Source organism: Palaemon carinicauda, chromosome 24, assembly GCF_036898095.1.
Source record: "Palaemon carinicauda isolate YSFRI2023 chromosome 24, ASM3689809v2, whole genome shotgun sequence".
Classification (NCBI taxonomy): Eukaryota; Metazoa; Arthropoda; class Malacostraca; order Decapoda; family Palaemonidae; genus Palaemon; species Palaemon carinicauda.
In genome coordinates this window covers 98,347,173-98,365,201 of record NC_090748.1, presented here as the reverse complement: position 1 = coordinate 98,365,201, position 18,029 = coordinate 98,347,173, and the positions used below count along the sequence as shown (strand labels likewise).

The 18,029-nt window shown below is 48.6% G+C and overlaps 1 protein-coding gene and 1 pseudogene across 1 annotated transcript in view; both read left to right on the top strand.

The window, feature by feature from the left end:
• CCDC53 (Coiled-coil domain containing 53) overlaps positions 1–18,029 on the top strand; it is a 77,690-nt gene that overhangs the window by 44,764 nt on the left and 14,897 nt on the right. Inside the window, exons 2-3 of the mRNA XM_068347857.1 lie at positions 12,544–12,708; positions 14,342–14,691. Coding sequence (XP_068203958.1) covers positions 12,544–12,708; positions 14,342–14,691 — 515 coding nt within the window. The remainder of the gene's footprint in view (positions 1–12,543; positions 12,709–14,341; positions 14,692–18,029) is intronic.
• On the top strand, positions 2,961–3,079 carry LOC137618561 (5S ribosomal RNA; annotated as a pseudogene).

The following is an 18,029-nucleotide window of genomic DNA, read 5'->3' as shown; positions in this document are numbered from 1 at the left end:
TGACAGCTCTCCAGTTCATTTTAGAACTCTCAGGAGGCTCGCCTCCTTGGGTGGGTAACTTTCCTTCCGAGGGAAGTTTTTCCTGTCCAGGCTTGAGTTTTTCCCCTTTTGGGGGGTTCTTCTCTTGCCTTTTTTTCGTGCGACTATGCTCTTGGTGCTGAGCGGTCGCACCTGCAGTTTCGCTCAAGGGGCTGGGCAACTGCAGGAGCCCCTCTTCGGAGGATTGCTCCTTTTAGGTCACTGGCTGACCAGTCTCTTCTACGAAGTGTTTCTCTTTCGTTCGCGAGAGAGTACACTCATAGAGACTCCTCTTCGGAGGATTCTTCTGCTGTTGTTGCTGTTGGCCTCCTTCGCTCACCGTCCGCCTCGTCGTAAGGGCCTCCCATCTCCCTATAAGGGTGCTAAGAGGCGCCTTTTTGAATCTCCGTATGCAGCCTACAACTCCTTCTTGATCTTCCGCCCCTGGTGCAGATGGACAGCAGTCTGACCTCGTCTTCCGACGGGCAACGGTCTTCCCAATGGACAACGGTCTTCCCAACGGACAACGGTCTTCCGACGGACATCAGTCTCCCGGCGGACAGACAACGGTCTTCCGACGGACAACGATCCCTTCGGGGCAAAGGGTTGCCTCCCACGGGGGTTCTTCCCTTGCGTGTCAGGGTTCCCCTGCGCGCCCTTCTGCTGTGTTCTCTCCTTCTCAGTGTTAGCGCACAGGCGCTCTCCTGCTCCTGCTCAGTGTTAGCGCACAGGCGCGCTCCTGCTCATCAGCGCTTTCCTGATCGCTAGCGCTCTCCTGTTCGCCAGCGCTCTCCTGTTCGTCAGCGCTCTCCTGTTCGTCAGCGCTCTCATGATGATCATCTATGCTGTTCCTGTTGGTTCCTGTTACGCGCCCTGTGCGCCCACGTTCGCCCTCGCGATCTAGAACTTCGGTTTAGGTCTGGGTCAAGGACTCTTCTTCTACGCACAGGCTTCCACGCGTTGCCTTCTGCTCGCCAGCGATCACCAGCTCACCAGCGACCTTAGACGCGTCAACGTTCACCTGCTCGTCAGTGATCTCCTACGCGTCAACGATCGCCATCGATCTGCCACGCATGTCAGTTCCCCTGAACACCATCAGTAGCGATCTAGCGGTGTTCCGTCGCGCGGACGGACGGTGTTCCGTCGCGCGGACGGACAGTGTTCCGTCGCGCGGACCGACGGTGTTCCGTCGCGCGAACGTCGGCCTAATTCTTGCAGTATCCAATGCTCGCCTATGGGTTATCGCTCGCCGACCACCAGCTCTCGCCCTTCCTACCACGCTCGCCCTCCTTCTGCGCTCCTTCGTTCACCTTCGTTTGCGTTCCTGCGTGTCCGCGCATGGGCGCTTCCACGTTCGCCCACGCGCAAACCATTTACCATCGCGCGAGCGCCAGGGCGATTGCGACCGCGATTCCCATTGGGGTTTCGCAGCATGGCCAGCCTGGCGAGTCTTCTGGAGCGTATTTCCAGAACACGGCCTCACCCCGTAAACGTAGAGCATGGCACATGCAAGAATAGGAAGAATCTTCAGGGAGGTCTGAGCAACATTCTTCTTTCCAGAACCTGGGTTAGCCCTTTTCCGTCATTCCCTGGAAGGGTTTTTGGCGGGGGGCTTTCCGTTCGAGATTTCTCCATCGGCCAAGGGGTGACTGGTTTACCCCTTCCTCTTCTCCATCTCATGAAAGGGGCTTACCAGGTCCTTTCCCTCCTCGGTTGCTACCCGAGGTTTTGTTCAAGGAAGCTACAGGAAGGTCATGGGTACTTTCCTCGTTTCGTCGTCAAGTATCGAACTTGCGGGCAATCTCGATGTTGGACCATCTGGACGCAATGACCGAGGGCTTCCTTTCGGGTGTCTCATCCGTGGATGTCGACAACCTCAGACACCCTTCCATCCTTGAGAAGAGTTTGTTTGTGCCCAAGGACAGAGACATAGACAGCGGCTGTGCGGAGGAAGTTGACTTCCGTTTTCGCTCCTCCAAGGCGCCTTATTCCAGACTCTGCAGGGCTCCAGCGCCTCTTTCTTTCAGCCACGTCGGCTTAAGTTATCGGACCGGCTACGACAACTGAGACAAGGTGTCCAATTGCAGTTCCCTCCAGTCAGGAACAGGTGGCACGGGAGGCTCTCCCGGGGGGGCATAGTCCTAGAGGGAGCGGCAGAGTTCACGAACTCTAGGATTGGTACCCCCCCCCTTGCAGGTTTCATGCTGGGAGGATGCCTAAGGTTACTCATCCGGATGACAGCTTCCCGATGCCCATTCCTGCACGATCTCTGTGATCAGCCAAGGATATCGTGCCTGCCGTCTCTGTCAGCGAATTCAGTGTCTCTGAACCTCTATGCTATAGGGTCGGCAAGAGTTTGCCCGTTTGGGCAGAATGATCCATGCCTTAGGAGAAGGTCCTCCATAGGATCGTCGACGGCTTTACCCCCGGCTTCTTCAGTCGATCCTTTCTTGTAAGGAAGTATCTGAGACGAGAGTTCCGTAGTCGACCTCTCAGCCCTGATCAAGTTTGTCGAACAAGCTTCGTCCAGCGTGGAACAGCAGAATCGATCAGACTGGTAACGAGGCAACAGGACTCCTTAGGCCCTGGATCGGAAGGACGGGTACTTTCAGTTTCCATTCCATCCATCTTCCAGGAAGCTCGTGGAATTCAGCCTAGACTACAGATATTCCTGCTTAAGATGCAGTGTGGCGATCCCGCAGTGGCATTGCAGGTTTTTTTCCCCAGAGAACTCTCCCTGCTTTCCTCATGGCCGCTCAGGTGCAGGCTTCCGCCTCTTTCGCCTTTTGGAGGTCTGGTCAACTCCGGTAGGCTCGGGTTCGACCTCCTTCAGCGCCGGGACAAGCTTCCGGATGCTTACCATGAGTGGGGGTTCATGGTATTTTGCTAGGAGCCTTCTCTTCTTTTGCCTCAACATCTGGAGTATCTAGCCATGATATTGTGTCAACGGCCTTACCACGTTGGAAACCCCGCTTCTCGTCCGTCCAGCGAGGTTAAGCAACGTCGGTTCTGGTCGGTACTTGGATGGGTGACCGCCTGGGGACGCCAGATTCTGTTGCCACCTCCCCCGAGCCTTCCCTTCAGTTGACTGTGGCAAGGCTGAGGAGAGTCGCAGTACCTGTTCTCAGTCATGTAGAGCTTGCAGCCCTACCTTGGAACGTTTCCTAGTTCTCTTTTCCTCATTTGACCCGTCTAAAGTTCCGAACGGTCGCCTCAGGATAAGTTCCCTGTGGGGCGGCCCAAGTTCCGGTGGTTTCAAAGCAACGATTAACCGGACTTTCTGGCCCCTATGGGACCAGCGGAACGATTAGACCTGCAATGGGTGTTGACCTATGGAACCTCTTGATGGGAGTGGATATTCTCGTCCTTTCCCCACATTTTTTATGCTGTTATCGGACTCGTCAAAGAAAGGGGGGGGGGGCATGTTCCGGTCCAGGCCTATGGTCAGGACCTGAAGGATACCTCTCCATCATTCAGGCAGGCTTAGGGGCCGTAGTCTGGCCCCTCTACAGATCCTACAGCTCCTGTTGAGTCGCTCCGTCGACTTCATGGTTCTGGCGTGTTCTAACCAGCAGGGGACGCATTTTCACACCTTCGCATCTTGCAGTAGAGATACTGAGATGATTTGAGATACTCTCAATACCACCATCGGCTCTCCCATTCCGGGCAGAGGAATGTTCTCTCCGACTATCCGAGCAGAGCCTCGTAGAGAGAGTGTACCCGGGGGTCTTTGGCCTGGAGTAACCAGCAAGTCCTGGTCTGGGGGACCTGATCGCGACAGCTTGGAACCTCAAGCTTCCGCTGTTCTTCCCCCCAGTCTCAGACCCCGAGACTCTGGCAAGATGCATTCCGGTGATGGTGGGACGACATCGATGCCTGCGTCTTCCCTCCTTTGTTGTCTGTTGAGAATAAGTCTCAACAAGACCAGGTTGTCTGTCAACCTTTCAATGGCCCTGAGAGCTCCACTGGGACTATGCGCAGAACGATTTCCGGACCCTCTTGTTTCCCCTGACGGAACTCCCGGGAGAGCTTCTCCCACGGCACAGGCTACTCAAACAACCACACTGCAACATCTTTCACGAGCCGGGGCGTCACTTCGGCTTCATGCCTGGAGACACTACGCCTCCTCCTCAAGAAGAGACAACCCGCTACAGTCGCGGGACGGAGGTCGCGTCCTCTGCGATAGTCATCCACAGGGGTCTTCCAGGCGAAGTGGAGAGTCTTCGGTGGTTGGTGTCGTGGGAGATATACCTCTTCCCTTGAGGCCTCTTATCCAGCAATAACGATCTTATTGCCTTTCGGCGGGAGGAAACTCCTTTCCGCTCTCGGCAATGAAGCCTGTCGCTCAGCCTTTCCCTGACCTTCAGGCTTAAAGAAATAACTTTTTCCTTCCCGCTGGACCTTTCCTCGCTCATGCGAAGCTGCGAACGTCCCTGGCCTAGTCGGAGTGAGACCTTCAACTTGGAGCATGGCTCGGACTTTTTAGTCCCTTAAGAGATCTTCTCAAGACCCTTTACGTCAGGCCTCTGATCGTATTCCGTCTTGGGGCTCCTGCTCACTCTGGCCGCGGCCAGTGTGTAAGCAATCTTCTTGGTCTCGTACGACTCCGCCCTTTTTAAGGAATGGGGGAAGGCAACATTCAGGTTTAGCTCCTGAGTTGTTGGCTAGACTCAGAATCTTGGGGTCCCGGCCCTTCGGTCCAATTCCTTCAAGATTTCGTGTCACCATTCTGTATCTGATGTCCCAAAACCTTCTCCTTCTTGCCAGTGAAGGAATCGAGAGGTTAGCTTTGGGAACAGCTGCAGTTTGTTCTCAGTTGCAGCCGGTTTGGGAGCACAAGAAGGACACGGGGGAGAGTCACCCGTATACCTCTTCAGCTCGGACTCAAGGACATTCATCTCGACCTGACTCCAGACCCTCCCCCGTCACGTCGCCCTACAGCATGATGTCGGGTACATTGCAACGTCCCTCGCCTTCGAGTAATACTACTCTCTGACGCAGGTGCTGCAAGCTGGGGTCTGGAAGCGTCTAATGACCTTCGCAGCCCGCTTCCTGTAGGGCGTGACCCACAGGAGTTTCGATACGTTTTCTATCGCTCTGTGGTAGCTACACAACAGCTGGTCTAACCTCAGGCTCCTTTTTGGACAGGTAGCAGAAGGTTGAGGGCATTGTTATCAGGTTTTAGTCTGCATGAACGAAAGAAGTATGTCTGGCCCTTACTTCTTTCTTCATCATCCCCTCTACTGGGAAGCAGCATCCTGGTCTCTGCATAGCTGACTTCGAACCTCTACAGGTAAACCATGCTTCCTTGTGTTCCAAGTATTGAGTCAATACTGTCGCGTCCCCCATACCCTGACGAGGTGGTATTGGGAACGTCCTAACCCAGAGTTCCTTCTGGAACTCCAGGTCAACTGCCTAGGATGGGTCACACTTCTTCCTTCACACACAAGCTTATGTAGGCCACACGGTTCCTTGCGGAGCAAGGAACTTGTGAGGTGCAGGGACTCCTTTTCTCGAGTGCGACTCACTCGGATTCTGAGTCCCCGGGTAAAGCCAAAGCCAGTATGGCTGGAGACTTTCCACCCTACCTAAGGGGTAAGTCACCCTCTGTAAATAGCGTGGTTTGTATTTCGGTTACGGAACAAATGACAAATTCGAAGATAATTTGCATTTTTCCTAACCATACAAACCTTAACTATTTACACATATTTGCCCGCCAGCCCTGTCCCCCAAGACAAGTCCTACCTCTAAGTGAAAGTGAGCTTCACCGTTGTGTGAGGGGGGGGGTAGCTAGCTACCACTCCCCTACCCCCCCGCTAACTAGCGCGGGGGTAATACACTCTCGTTAAATTCTAATGGCTCGCCATTTCAGCTACGCTAAAAGGTAAACCCAATGTAAATAGCTAAGGTTTGTATGGTTAGGAAAAATACAAATTATCTTCGAATTTGTCATATCTGTAGCCTTCCATGCTTAATTGCAACAAGGAATGGGTCGCCATGTTTGGCCCTGTAGTAGTACGGGAAGGGGATCCACCGGGTAAACTTGATGACGGCTCCCCTTCAATTTGGCCACTCTTCCCCCTCAGAGTGAAAACTCTATTCGGAGTGAAGATTGCCATGTGTCGTATCAAGAAATATGTCCCCTGATATTATGCGATATCCTTAAGAATTTTCTTAAAGGATACTCGTGCCAGGAGTTAGAATTCTAGAGACCTATGGTCAATTCTCTGGGAGTATCACTGTAGCTAAATATCCCTTAGAAAGCTGCCTAAAGGAACCTTCCATCAGGAGGACATGGTTATCTCACCCCAAAAATAGATTTTTCGCTTTGCTTCAAAATCTGTTTTCCAGATACCCATCATGCAATAGTCCTCAAGAAAGTACCTCCACTTCATCCTAAAGGGAGTGGTGTTTCGAACTGGTCACTACAGTACTACCCAGGTGTTCATTCATGTGTTCACCCTGGTTTCAGATTGGCCACTCACTCACGATTCATCTTTTGAGATGTCTAGGCAATTGACTGATCCTGGCTTGCTTCAGGATCGGGATCATTCCCTCTCCTTTTTGTTGCAATCTGGGAATCATGATAAATTGGAAAAAGTTGAATCTCTTTCCCAAGCAGAGGATGAAGTATCTAGACATGCTGATAGACATAGCAGCGGCAAGAGTCTTCGTCTTCCCCTTAAGACGGTCACTTCAGCAGGCCCAGAGAGGTGTGCAATTATTGTTGTTCAAGAGAGATCTTGGGTCTTGTATGTGGCAATGTCGTTTTGGCTATCTTTCCTCTTTGGGGAAATGGAAACTTGTTCCACACCGGGGTTTCCACCATCGACCATTTCAGTTGTGTCTAAATGTTGCTGGTCAGCAGTCAGTGATCTCCCCTTCCATCCTGTTCCAGATGAGCAGGAGATTCAAGGCGATCTTGCCGGATCGTTTAACGTTTAAAAACCTTGCTAGGGGGAATTCCCTTAACTCTCCACCACCAGAGATGCTCTTGGTCTCGAATGCATTCAACCTGCATAGCTAGCTGTTGGAAATACAGGCAGCATTCCTCACGCTGCAAGTATTCTACCAGTATACATCTTCAAGCAAAAAGACATAGTTTCGTGAATCCCATGCAAGTTGACATGTCGATGTGGTATATTCAAGGCAAGAGGAATGTACTAGCAGACACCCTCACGTACTAAGGGTAGGTTGTAGTCTCGTGGAAAGTGTCCGTGGTCATAAGGAGCCTTGAATAGCCTTGTCCTTCCTTTCCCCTAGAATGGGACATGCCTAGTATTCTAAAGTATCTTAATCATGGCCTGTATAAGCCTTTGAGAAGGTTGTCGGACAGAGATGTGACTCTCAAGATTGTTTTTTCTACTACCCTTATCTTTGGCAAAGTGAGTTGGGGAACTTCATGGCATCTTATACATCACCAGATATTTTGAAGGAATGAAGGAGGTCTTCTATTTTGTACCTGAGTTGGTGGCCAAAAGCAAAACCCTTTGTTGCACATCACCAGGTTTGAGTCCTTCTCCATCTCTTTTTTAGGGAAAGTGTCTATGAGTAAATCAAGACAAGATGCTTATGTGTCCTGTGAGGGCACTGGCACAAAGATATTTAATTACACTTTCTTTCTGACTTTGTGAGACCATCAAGTAAGCTTATGCCTCTTCTGCTAAGGGATTTAAGGTCCAGCTCGGGCAAGAGCTCCCAAAGACAGGTATCTGATCCACACTAGCCTTCAAGAAGAATCTTTCAGTGGTCCTGGTGTTGAAGGCAGAAGTGTTGAATCACTAGACAACCTTCACCTCCCACTATCTGTGGAAGTATATCCACAAGACCGTGGATAACTTTACCCTCTTTCTTGTGGTGGCTGTTCAACAAGTTGTGTAAAGAATGACTCGCCTTTCTACTCCTCTTTTTTCCCCCTCTCTTTGGGTACAGCAAGAATGGGTGTTTTGTGCTAGACCAGGCAAAAAGTGCAAGTAAGCTTCATAACTGAGCAACATTTCTTCACAGACAGGATCTGTGTAGTAGGATCTCCCCCATTCCTCGCATCACAATGTTAGGATGGTTAATTGTATGCTAAACCCATAAGCCAGGTTTACATTCTGACAGCATATCCCCATCAAGGCAGCATCTCCCCATAAAGGATAAATTCTTTTATTGACCGAGTACCAGACAATACCTGCCTTGATACTTTTATCATCTCTATACTTAAGCTGTTAAGAGATTGCTAGAGTCATTTCCTTAGCTCCTGTATACTACTGCTAGAGTTATTGGGTCCTTTGACTGGTCAAACAGTACTACATTTGATCCTTCTCTCTGGTTACAGTTCATTTTCCCTTTTGTCTACACATACACTGAATAATCTGGCCTATTTACGTATTCCCCAATGTCCCATACACCTGACAACACTTAAGATTACCAAACAATTCTTCTCTCAAGAATTGAGATTGTTCAGTGGCGAATTTCCTCTTGGTAAGGGTAGAAGAGACTTTATCTATGGTTAGCAGCTCTTCTAGGAGAAGGACACTCCAAAATCAAACCATTGTTCTCTAGTCTTGAGTAGTGCCATAGCCTCTGTACCATGGTCTTCTACTGTCCTGGAGTAGAGTTCTCTTACTTGAGAGTACACTCTGGCAAACTATTCAATCATATTCCTCTTCCTCTTATTTTGTTAGTTTTTAGAGTTTATATATGAAGAGTACTCAACAAGAACAGAACTTCGGTCAATCTTTCAATGACCCTTATAGCTCCGCTATGGCATCACATGGAATGGTTCTCGTACCTTCTGCTGCTCCTGATGGAGCCCCTAAGATAATTTCCTCCACGACACAATGTACTCGGACAACCACATGTCATCATTTCCACAAGGCAGTAACGTCGCTACGCCTTCACGCCTGGAAACTATCCAGCATCTCTCACAGAGAGGTTTTTTGCAACAAGTCGCAAAGGGAATGTCTGTATAGCTGCGAAAGTCATCAGCTTCATCCTACCAGGCAACGTGGAACGTCTTCTGTTGTTGGTGCCGCGGAAGGGCTCTCAATCAATTCAATACCACTATTCTAGCAATAGCGGAATTTCTCGTGTATTGAGGGAAGAAATGCATCTTTCGGTTTCAGCAGTTAAAGTCTATCGCTCAACCTCGAGTCTCACTTTTAATCTGAAAGGAATGGGCATTTCCTCATCTTTAGAACTTCCCTCCTCAACAAAATTATCAACTTACATGTCCTCAGTCAGAAGTGAGATCTCCCCTGTGGCACGTGGTTCGAGTTCTTTGGTCCTTAGAAGGATCTCTGTTCGAACCATTACGACAGGCAACAGTTTGATTTCTAACCTGGAAGACGGTGTTTCTGCTCACCTTGCCATCAGCCAAACGAGTTAGCGAACTTCATGGTCTTTCATTTGACGTTGCCCATTCAAGAGGATGGGTAGAAGTAAGCTTCATCTTCGTCTTTGACTTGTTGCCAAGATTCAGTATCTAAGGTTTCGGATCCTAGATCCTTCCAGATAACGAGTCTCTGCTGTTTCTGTTGACCCAATCATCTGTTACTATGCCCAATAAGATGTTCTACCTTAAGAGATCAGCAGCAGCTCGGCCCAGAGCGCCCTCACTATTCGTCAGCACGGGCAGAAACGAGGAGGATCGCGGAAAACACAATCTCCGTATGGATTGGCAGGGTCACTGACCTTGTTCCGAACCCCAACCCTCCTTCAGCACGTCGTCCCAGAGCCCACGATGTCAGAGGCGTACCTACGTCTCTGACCTGCAAGAAGAACTACTCTGTGATGCAGGTAATGCAAGTGAGCATGTGGAAATGCGTGGTGGATGCGCAACAGCTGGTTCAGAACCTCAAGCTCCTTATTGGACAAGTAGCAGATGGTTGAGGGCATTGGTTGCCTGGGATTTAGTCTGAGTGAATGAAAGGGAAAGTCTGGCTCTTTTCCTTTCTTCATCCACCCCTCTCTTGGGGAAATCAGCATCCTGGGTCCTCTCCACAAGCTGACCTCAAACCTCCACAGGTAAACCATTGCTCCTTTGTGTATCCTAGTATTGTCCCAATACTGTTGCGTCCCCATACCCTGGCAAGGTGGTATTGGGAATGTCTCGGTCACCTCGGTTATTCCCTGCAAGTCTCAGAATAACCTTTACCTTGACAGCCACATTGCTAGTTTCTCATCACACAGCTTGCGTAGGCCACAGACCAAGCTTAGCAGGTTTAGCGAGGTGTTAGGGTCTCCTTATTGTCGCACTAATCTATGCACAATAGGGAGTATCTCAGGTAAGGTCCAAAAGCAAGATTGGCAGGGACATCCACCCTCCTAATGGGTGAGTCACCCTGTGTGGAAGCATTGGTTTGTATTCCAGTTATGGAACAAGTGACAAATTAGGAGGTTATTTCTATTTTTCCTAACAATACATACAATATTTATACATACTTGCCCACCAACCCTGTCCCCCTTGAAGTCCTACCTCCAAGCAAAGTAAGCTCAATCACAGATGTGTGAGTGGGAGGGGTAGCAAGCTACTCCCCCTACCCCCCACTAACTAATGGGATGGGTAGTTAACCCTTTCTAAATTTTAATAGTTCGTCCTTTCAGCTTTATAAATAGCTAAGGTTTGTATCGTTAGGAAAAATAGAAATTACTGTACCTCCAAATTTGTCATATAATTTCTTTTTTCATTATTTTTCTTTTCAAGTGTGACTGCCTGTGGTGTCATTGAGTGTGTAGGTTTGTTCCAGTAATGAAGGGCACAGTCCGCTGAGGAGACAGATCCTCAAGGTCTCTGCCCTGCGTGTAGGGGTCACTCTTGTTTGCAGGAGTCTCCTTGTCAGGTGTGTCGGGAGTGGTCACCCTCCTACTAGTTGAGGTTTAGTTGGCAGCGAAAGAAGGCGAAGAGGGATCCTTCACCTTCACATTCAAGGTCAGCCTCGTCATTGATCTCCATCATCTCGACCTCTCCACAATGACTCTGCTCGTTTGACTTCCCCGGGGAATCGGATGAGTATGAATGGCGCTTATGTGACTCCGGGAAAACCTTACGTGTCGGGGGCCTTTGTTGTTTCCTGTAGCGAAGCAGCGCTGGCCACTGCCGTAGGGGAGTTTCTCTGTGACGAAGTAGTTTGTCTTCTGTGGCCTTCCATGAGACTCACGGGTTCCCCGTGCAAGGAAAGGTTGCAGGAGGTCTTGCGGTTGGCCACGCAATGGGAGCAGACATCCTCCCCAAGGGCTGATTACGATTTTCCCTCACGAGACTTTAGGTTGAGGACCGAAAGAGTCTTCCACACACTCAGCTGCCTTGACCTCAGCTTCTGCTCGCCCCGATTTTCGCTCTGCTTTGGCGGGCATGCATGAGCAGTCGCTGACAAGCATACGTCGTAGTGACTTGTCAAGTGATCCTTTCAGGGTGATCCGAGGGGCTAGCTTCGCTATGTCGCAAGGGGGATCTATTGGCTGAGTTCCCTTACCTGGAAGGGTGACGAAGTGAGTTGTCCAGAGGTTCGCCTCCAGGTGTTGGACAACCTTCTCTGACGAGGGAGAGTCGTCCTCTACCAGGTGTTGGGCAATCTTCCCATACGAGGAAAATATCCCCTTCACCAGCTTCTGTTCAGCAAGCTCTTCACCCACGAGGAGATTTACACTCGGTTCCATCCCTGAGTTTATAGCTAATACTCAAAATCCGGATGTAGCGGATCTTAGATATGGGCCCTTCTGGATGAAGAGTTGCCAGTCCATACAAGATGATCATGATCAGCTGTTACTCTGCCCTTAAGGATGCTGAGGAAATACTTGAAAAGAACCAGAAGAGTCCGTTCACAAATCAGCAGGCTCTTTGTATGTACGGGGAGAAACGAGGAAGAGCATGAAGATCTGGATATCTTTCGGGATCAGGTAGATAGCTGAAAGAGCCATTCAGTCTGATCAGTCATTCCGGCCACCGTCCTTGTGCCCATGATGTCCGGTGTCAGCACATCCCTGGCATTTAAGAAGAATTTCTCTGTGATGCAGGTGTTACAAGCGGGCGTGTGGAAATTACAAATGATGTTCACCGCCCACTACCCGCAAGACATAACTCACCTAGACACATTTACGTGAGGTCCTGTGGTGGCTGCGCAAAACATGGTCAATTAACACCTCAGCTCCCTTGTAGGACAAGTAGCAGTTGGTTGAGGGCAGATGTTACGTGCGAGTGAGTCTAGAATTAATTGCAAAGGGACAGTTGTTTACTAGTGCTGGTGTGAGCGGGGTGGTTGGTCTACCCCCGCTATCCCCCTGGTAGTTACACCTCGCAAAAGCTTTAACTGCTGGTTTCAGCTAGCGCCGAAATAATACTCCTATGGAAAGAACTTCAGATTTGTATAGCTAGAAAAAATACGAATTATTCTAAATTTATCATCCCTGTACTGTATTTAGAATGTTCGTAGCCATTTCCTACTTTTCTTTATACTTTTGTAAACCAACATTGTATTGCTATAAAATTTAGAAATAAAAGAAAAAATAAAGATCTGATAATTATTTGGTGCTTTACAGGTTGAAGCAATCAATCAGAAGAGAACACTTGCATTTATCAATCACTGGGTATTGCATACTGTTGGTTTCCTCAATCAGTTTTCAGCAGTATGTGAAGAAAGGTTGATATCACTCAACACAAAGTTACGGAGAGCGGACCAGTCTCTTGCTATTCTGGAAGCCAAGGTAAAATATGATATTTAATGAATTTCTTCAAGCAAAAGCAATCTTACTGTTTCACTTTCGTCTAACATCTGGTTAAGATCAAGTCAAACTTCTGAATCGTGATTTTAGTCCTCTGGGAGCTGTGATTCTTTGAAGTTTGACAACGGCTTCAATCTAGTTTATCTCTCTTAGATTTGGTGTATGTTGTTTTCCTAAATTGCAGTAGTCAGGTATAGTACTATCTTGACATTGTATGAATTGATTGTTTGGTATTTACATGACAAGAAATCAGATATGGATTTAGGTTGTCCATTGAGTTTGAAAGAGGTTAGAGGTAATAGCAACTATGAAAGGGAGAAAATTTAATGTCCAAAAGAGTGTAAAGATTTATTGCCAGTAGTCCCCTACTTTTGGGTTGAAAATGTTTTGTCAGTATTCCCCTAGTTGCAGGTTAATGGTAAGTTACTGAGGGTTATATTTATATGTCTCATATGCGCCTTAAAAGGCTTGAGGTTATCCTCAAGTTAATGATTTTTTTTATGGTAGCTCCCTCAAGGTCTGTTGGTGATCCCTATTAGAAAATAGAGGACACAAGGTAAAATCAGTTCAAGGGTAGCAACTATGATATTGTCTTTGTATTAAAGCATTAGTTTACATATGCCTGATCCTGTAGTCATCAGATTCCTAGACACATAGCAGAAGGAGATAAAGAATACTACTAGAAAGCAAAGGGATGAAGGCCTTGGCAAATATCTAATGTGTAGTTGTTCTCTCAAGTAGCAAGAGCAAAAATTTAGGATTAACAGCTGGAGTTACAAACCCTTTTCTGTATACCAACCAGGATAGGCATAAAGCAATTGTATATACAAGCCATGGAAGGTTTAAAAGGACTTTTAATTTGAAGTTAAACATAAAAAGGGGCAAAATTGAGTGATTTAATAAGGCCAGTAGGGTTACTCAAAACCTTATGCCATGGTGCTTATCTACAGCAACTCTTTACTTGTTGGCAATGGCAAGAAACGCTGCCAACCTGTTCTTTCAAAAGTGAAATTGGCTGTAATGGAGGGAAGTGGAGGCACTCTTCCAGAGACAGTAATGTGAAGCACTTGTTCATCTATTAAGCAAGCTAGGAAATCCAGAGACAAAGCTCTCAAGACAACTAAAGTCAATTTTTTTTAATGAGGCGCATATGCACCGACTCGCAACGGTGCCCTTTTAGCTCGGAAAAGTTTCCTGTTATCAGATTGGTTAGAATTATCTTGTCCTATCAATCACCGAGCAGGAAACCTTTCCGAGCTAAAAGGGCACCCCTGCGAGTCGGTGCAAATCTGCCTCACTAAAAAGAATTGACTATAGGTGTTCCTCAACACATACTTCAGACGTCTAGAATGGTATATAGAACCCTTTAGTTTGCAAAATAGAAATTGCCCTTCTTCCAATTACACACTTCTTGATTTGTCTTGTCAATACCTAATTTCCCTTAGCATTACCCCCCAGAGGCTGTGTTGTGAAGCGATAAATATGGGAGCTGGTGTCCTTCGTATTAGGTGTATGTAAACTGATTGGTTTGTATTGAAAAAGATATTTACTGTACTTATCCTAAATTTTATGCATTAAAGATCAGTTACAGAGCTTTGTGTTCTTATTTTTACAGTTGAATTCTGTTCCTGATCTTGAAGGTATTAATGCTCCAGCCATTAAATCAGTTCAGCCATCAAATACCACTGAATCGGCACCAACCACTGAACCAAACTCATTGCAAAACCAGGAACAGCCAAATATTTTGTCCCCAGAAACAGGTGGAATTCAGACAGAGACATCTGAGCCCAATAAGGAGCCAAACAAAGGGGAAAATGATATTCCTCTGTCTCCAGACGCAGTAGTCAGTCCTGTCAGTAAAGATCCACGCTTTGCACCCTATTTCAAGATGTTGGCTGTAGGAGTACCCCTTCCAGCAGTGCAAATGAAAATGAGAAGTGAAGGACTTGACCCTTCAATTCTAGAGTAAGTGCAAAATTTATACTATTATGATTTGTTGCTTAACTAGTTTTGAGTTCTAACGTGTACTTTTTGCTTTTTATTTTGCCAACCGTAGCAAGTGGTCTATTGCCTAATTAACTCATACACAACATTCATAACATAGAATGGGCAGTATTTATTTCGACACTATATATAACTCAATTTTTTCAATATTAATCTTACCCGATGATCATGTAGCTGTCAACTCCGTTGCCCGACAGAAATCTACGGTCGGGATACGCCAGCGATCGCTATCCAGGTGGGGGTGTACACAACAGCGCCATCTGTGGTCAGGTACTCAAGTACTTCTTGTCAACAAGACCTCAATTTTTCCTCTGTCGTGCCGCCGGCAAGACCTACATGGATACGCTGTTGATTTTGGAGTCTTTTGTTCACGTTTTGGTGATGTATTTGCTCTGAAATTTAGCCTTCGCTGTTCAGGAAGCTTTATCCTTAGCTTAGCAAGCTTTTGGAATTAATTTGATTCATTGGTTAACGATCTTTGCTTTATTTTGGAATTCCCCTTTGACTACCTCTAAATTCAAGATGTCTGACCATTCCCAAGTTCCTAAATACAGGCAGTGTAGTGTTAGGACTTGTAATAGGCGTCTTCCGAAGGCCTCTATAGATCCTCACACCGTATGTTCCAATTGTAGGGGAAAATCCTGTCAATTGGAAGATCGATGTGGGGAATGTGCTGGGCTTTCGGAATTCGATTTTAATGAATTCCTCAGATATACACGTAGGTTAGAGAAGGAGAGAGATAGGAGGAGTTCTTCTCGCTCTGTGGATTTTTCCTCTCCCCATGCCCCTCAACCTTTTCCTTCCCCTGTGGTGGTGACTCCCGAACCTGCTACGAGTGCTCAGCCTGCAATGGCTGATATGTTGCGTGCCATTCAGGCTCTCGGTGATAAGGTGGAGTCGTTGGTTAGTGACCGCAATCAGCTCTTGGCAGATGTCAGAGAGCTGAAAGCGAAGAGTGCAGTGGGAAGTGTTAGTGCTAGTGCTGTGCATAGTGTCAGTGTCAGTGTTGCGCATGAGGGTACATCTGTGCGTGCCAGTCGTCCTCCCAGTCCGGGACCTCTTGCAAGCTCCCAAGCCCAGGGGAGAAGCAATGTCGAAGGACCAAAGGGTTCGGCAGGCCTTGATCGGCGCACGGATGTATCCTCAGTGGTTGCGGACGCATCTGCTAAGGATCGTCCCATCCACTTACAGACGAATGAGCCCTTACATTCCTCGTCTGTGGAAGAGGTTTCCAGGAGGAAACGGTGGACCAAGGTCTCACGACCGCTCAAACGCAAGGTCCCTTCCGAGCTAGTCCAACGGCCCAGGTGTAGCCACTGGGTCAGTTCGGACTCGCCGCAGTCATCTGATGACTGCACACCTCCCAAGAGAGGTAGAGTGGTCCCTCAACAGGCCTCTGCTCCGTCTGTTGTTGCTCCAACCACAGTAGACCCTAAGTGGTCCATGCTGCAGACTATGCAGTCTCAGCTTGCGGCTTTTATGCAGGAGTATCATGCCGAGAAGGTTAACACCTCTCCTGTTATCCTACAACCCGCAGAGGTTGTGCGCTCAGCAGATACTGCGGCTGCCTGCTCCCACACCCCACCTGTGAGAGCTCCTCCACCGATGCGCAGTCCTCACTGCCAGACGCATGTTCTTGCTGCACCATCTGCTAACATGCGGGAGCTGCCGCATCAGGAGTTGCCGGGTTCCAGCACTATGCGGCATTCTCCTCAGCCCATGCAGCATGCTCTGCAGACCTTACAGCATGCTCCGCATACCATGCAGCATGAGCCTCATACCATGCAGCATGAGCCGCATACCATGCAGCATGAGCCGCATGCCTTACATCATGCTCTGCATACCATACCGCATGCTCCTCAGCCCACCGCAGACCCTCCCACACACCGGCCCTCTGCTTTTGTTGTTGCCAGCTCACAGTCTGTCCAGCAGAGTCATGATGATGGATCCGCAGGCACGCATGCACCCGTTCTGCAGGATTCAGCCGCTCAGCTTGCTGCTCTGCCTTTGCCACTCACAACTCAACTTTCGGATGAGGATGTATCGGAGGATGAAGCTGCTCATCTGGATGATCCTCACTCTGATGTTGAAGGACACAAGTCTTCGCCACCCTCCTTAGACTTTCGCAAAGTCCTTGCTTTGTTCAGAGAATTGTATCCTGAACACTTTGTGTCTGCAACCCCTCGTTCTCCTCCCTCCGAGTTTGCTCTGGGCATGCAGTCTGCTGCGCCTGCCTTCACCAAGCTTGTTCTCGCCAGATCATCAAGGAGAGCTTTGAGGGTTATGGGGGACTGGTTGCATTCCAAGAAGCAACTGGGAAGGACCTCTTTTGTGTTTCCTCCTCCCAAGCTGGCTTCTAAGTCGAGCGTCTGGTATGCCACGGGAGAGGAACCTGGCTTGGGGGTTCCTGCCTCTGCCCAGGCCGACTTCTCAAGTCTGGTTGACTCTCCCCGCAGGTTGGCTATGAGACGTTCGAAGATCTGCTGGTCCTTTTCCGATCTTGATCATATGTTGAAGGGAGTCTTTCGTGCCTTCGAGATATTCAACTTCCTCGATTGGTGTTTGGGAGCCTTAAGCAGGAAGACTTCCCCTTCTGACAAGGACTCGGCCATGCTGATCATGTCCAGCATGGACAAGGCAATACGGGATGGGTCTGGTGAACTTGCGGCTTCATATGTATCAGGGGTCCTCAAGAAGAGAGAACATCTGTGCTCCTTCTTATCTGCTGGTATCACTCCTTGCCAGAAGTCAGAGTTGCTGTTTGCTCCTCTCTCCAAGTGTCTGTTTCCGGAGGAGTTGATTAAGGGGATGGCTGCCTCTCTTATCCAGAAGGATACGCATGACCTCATGGCTTCTTCTGCACGTAAGGCTAAAACCTTACCTTCCGTGCCTAGACCCTTCCGCCCTTTAGCAGTTGATACACCTGCTTCTAGGTTCATCCCGCCCTTTCGTGGCAGAACCTCCAGCAGAGGAGGTACCCGTGCAGACAGTCGCCGTGGCAAGTCCAAGAAGGGTTCCAAGTCCGCAAAAGGCAAGTTTTGACTGCCTTCCTCTCCAGACAGCAGTAGGAGCCAGACTCAAGACCTTCTGGCAAGCTTGGGAGAGCAGAGGTGCAGACGCTCAGTCTGTGAAGTGGCTAAGGGAGGGATACAGAATTCCGTTCTGCCTCAATCCCCCTCTAGCTACATCTCCCATCAACCTCTCTCCCAACTACAAGGAGAAGGACAAGAGGCTAGCGTTGCAACAAGAGGTGTCGCTCTTGCTACAAAAGGAAGCAGTGGTCATAGTCCGGGATCATC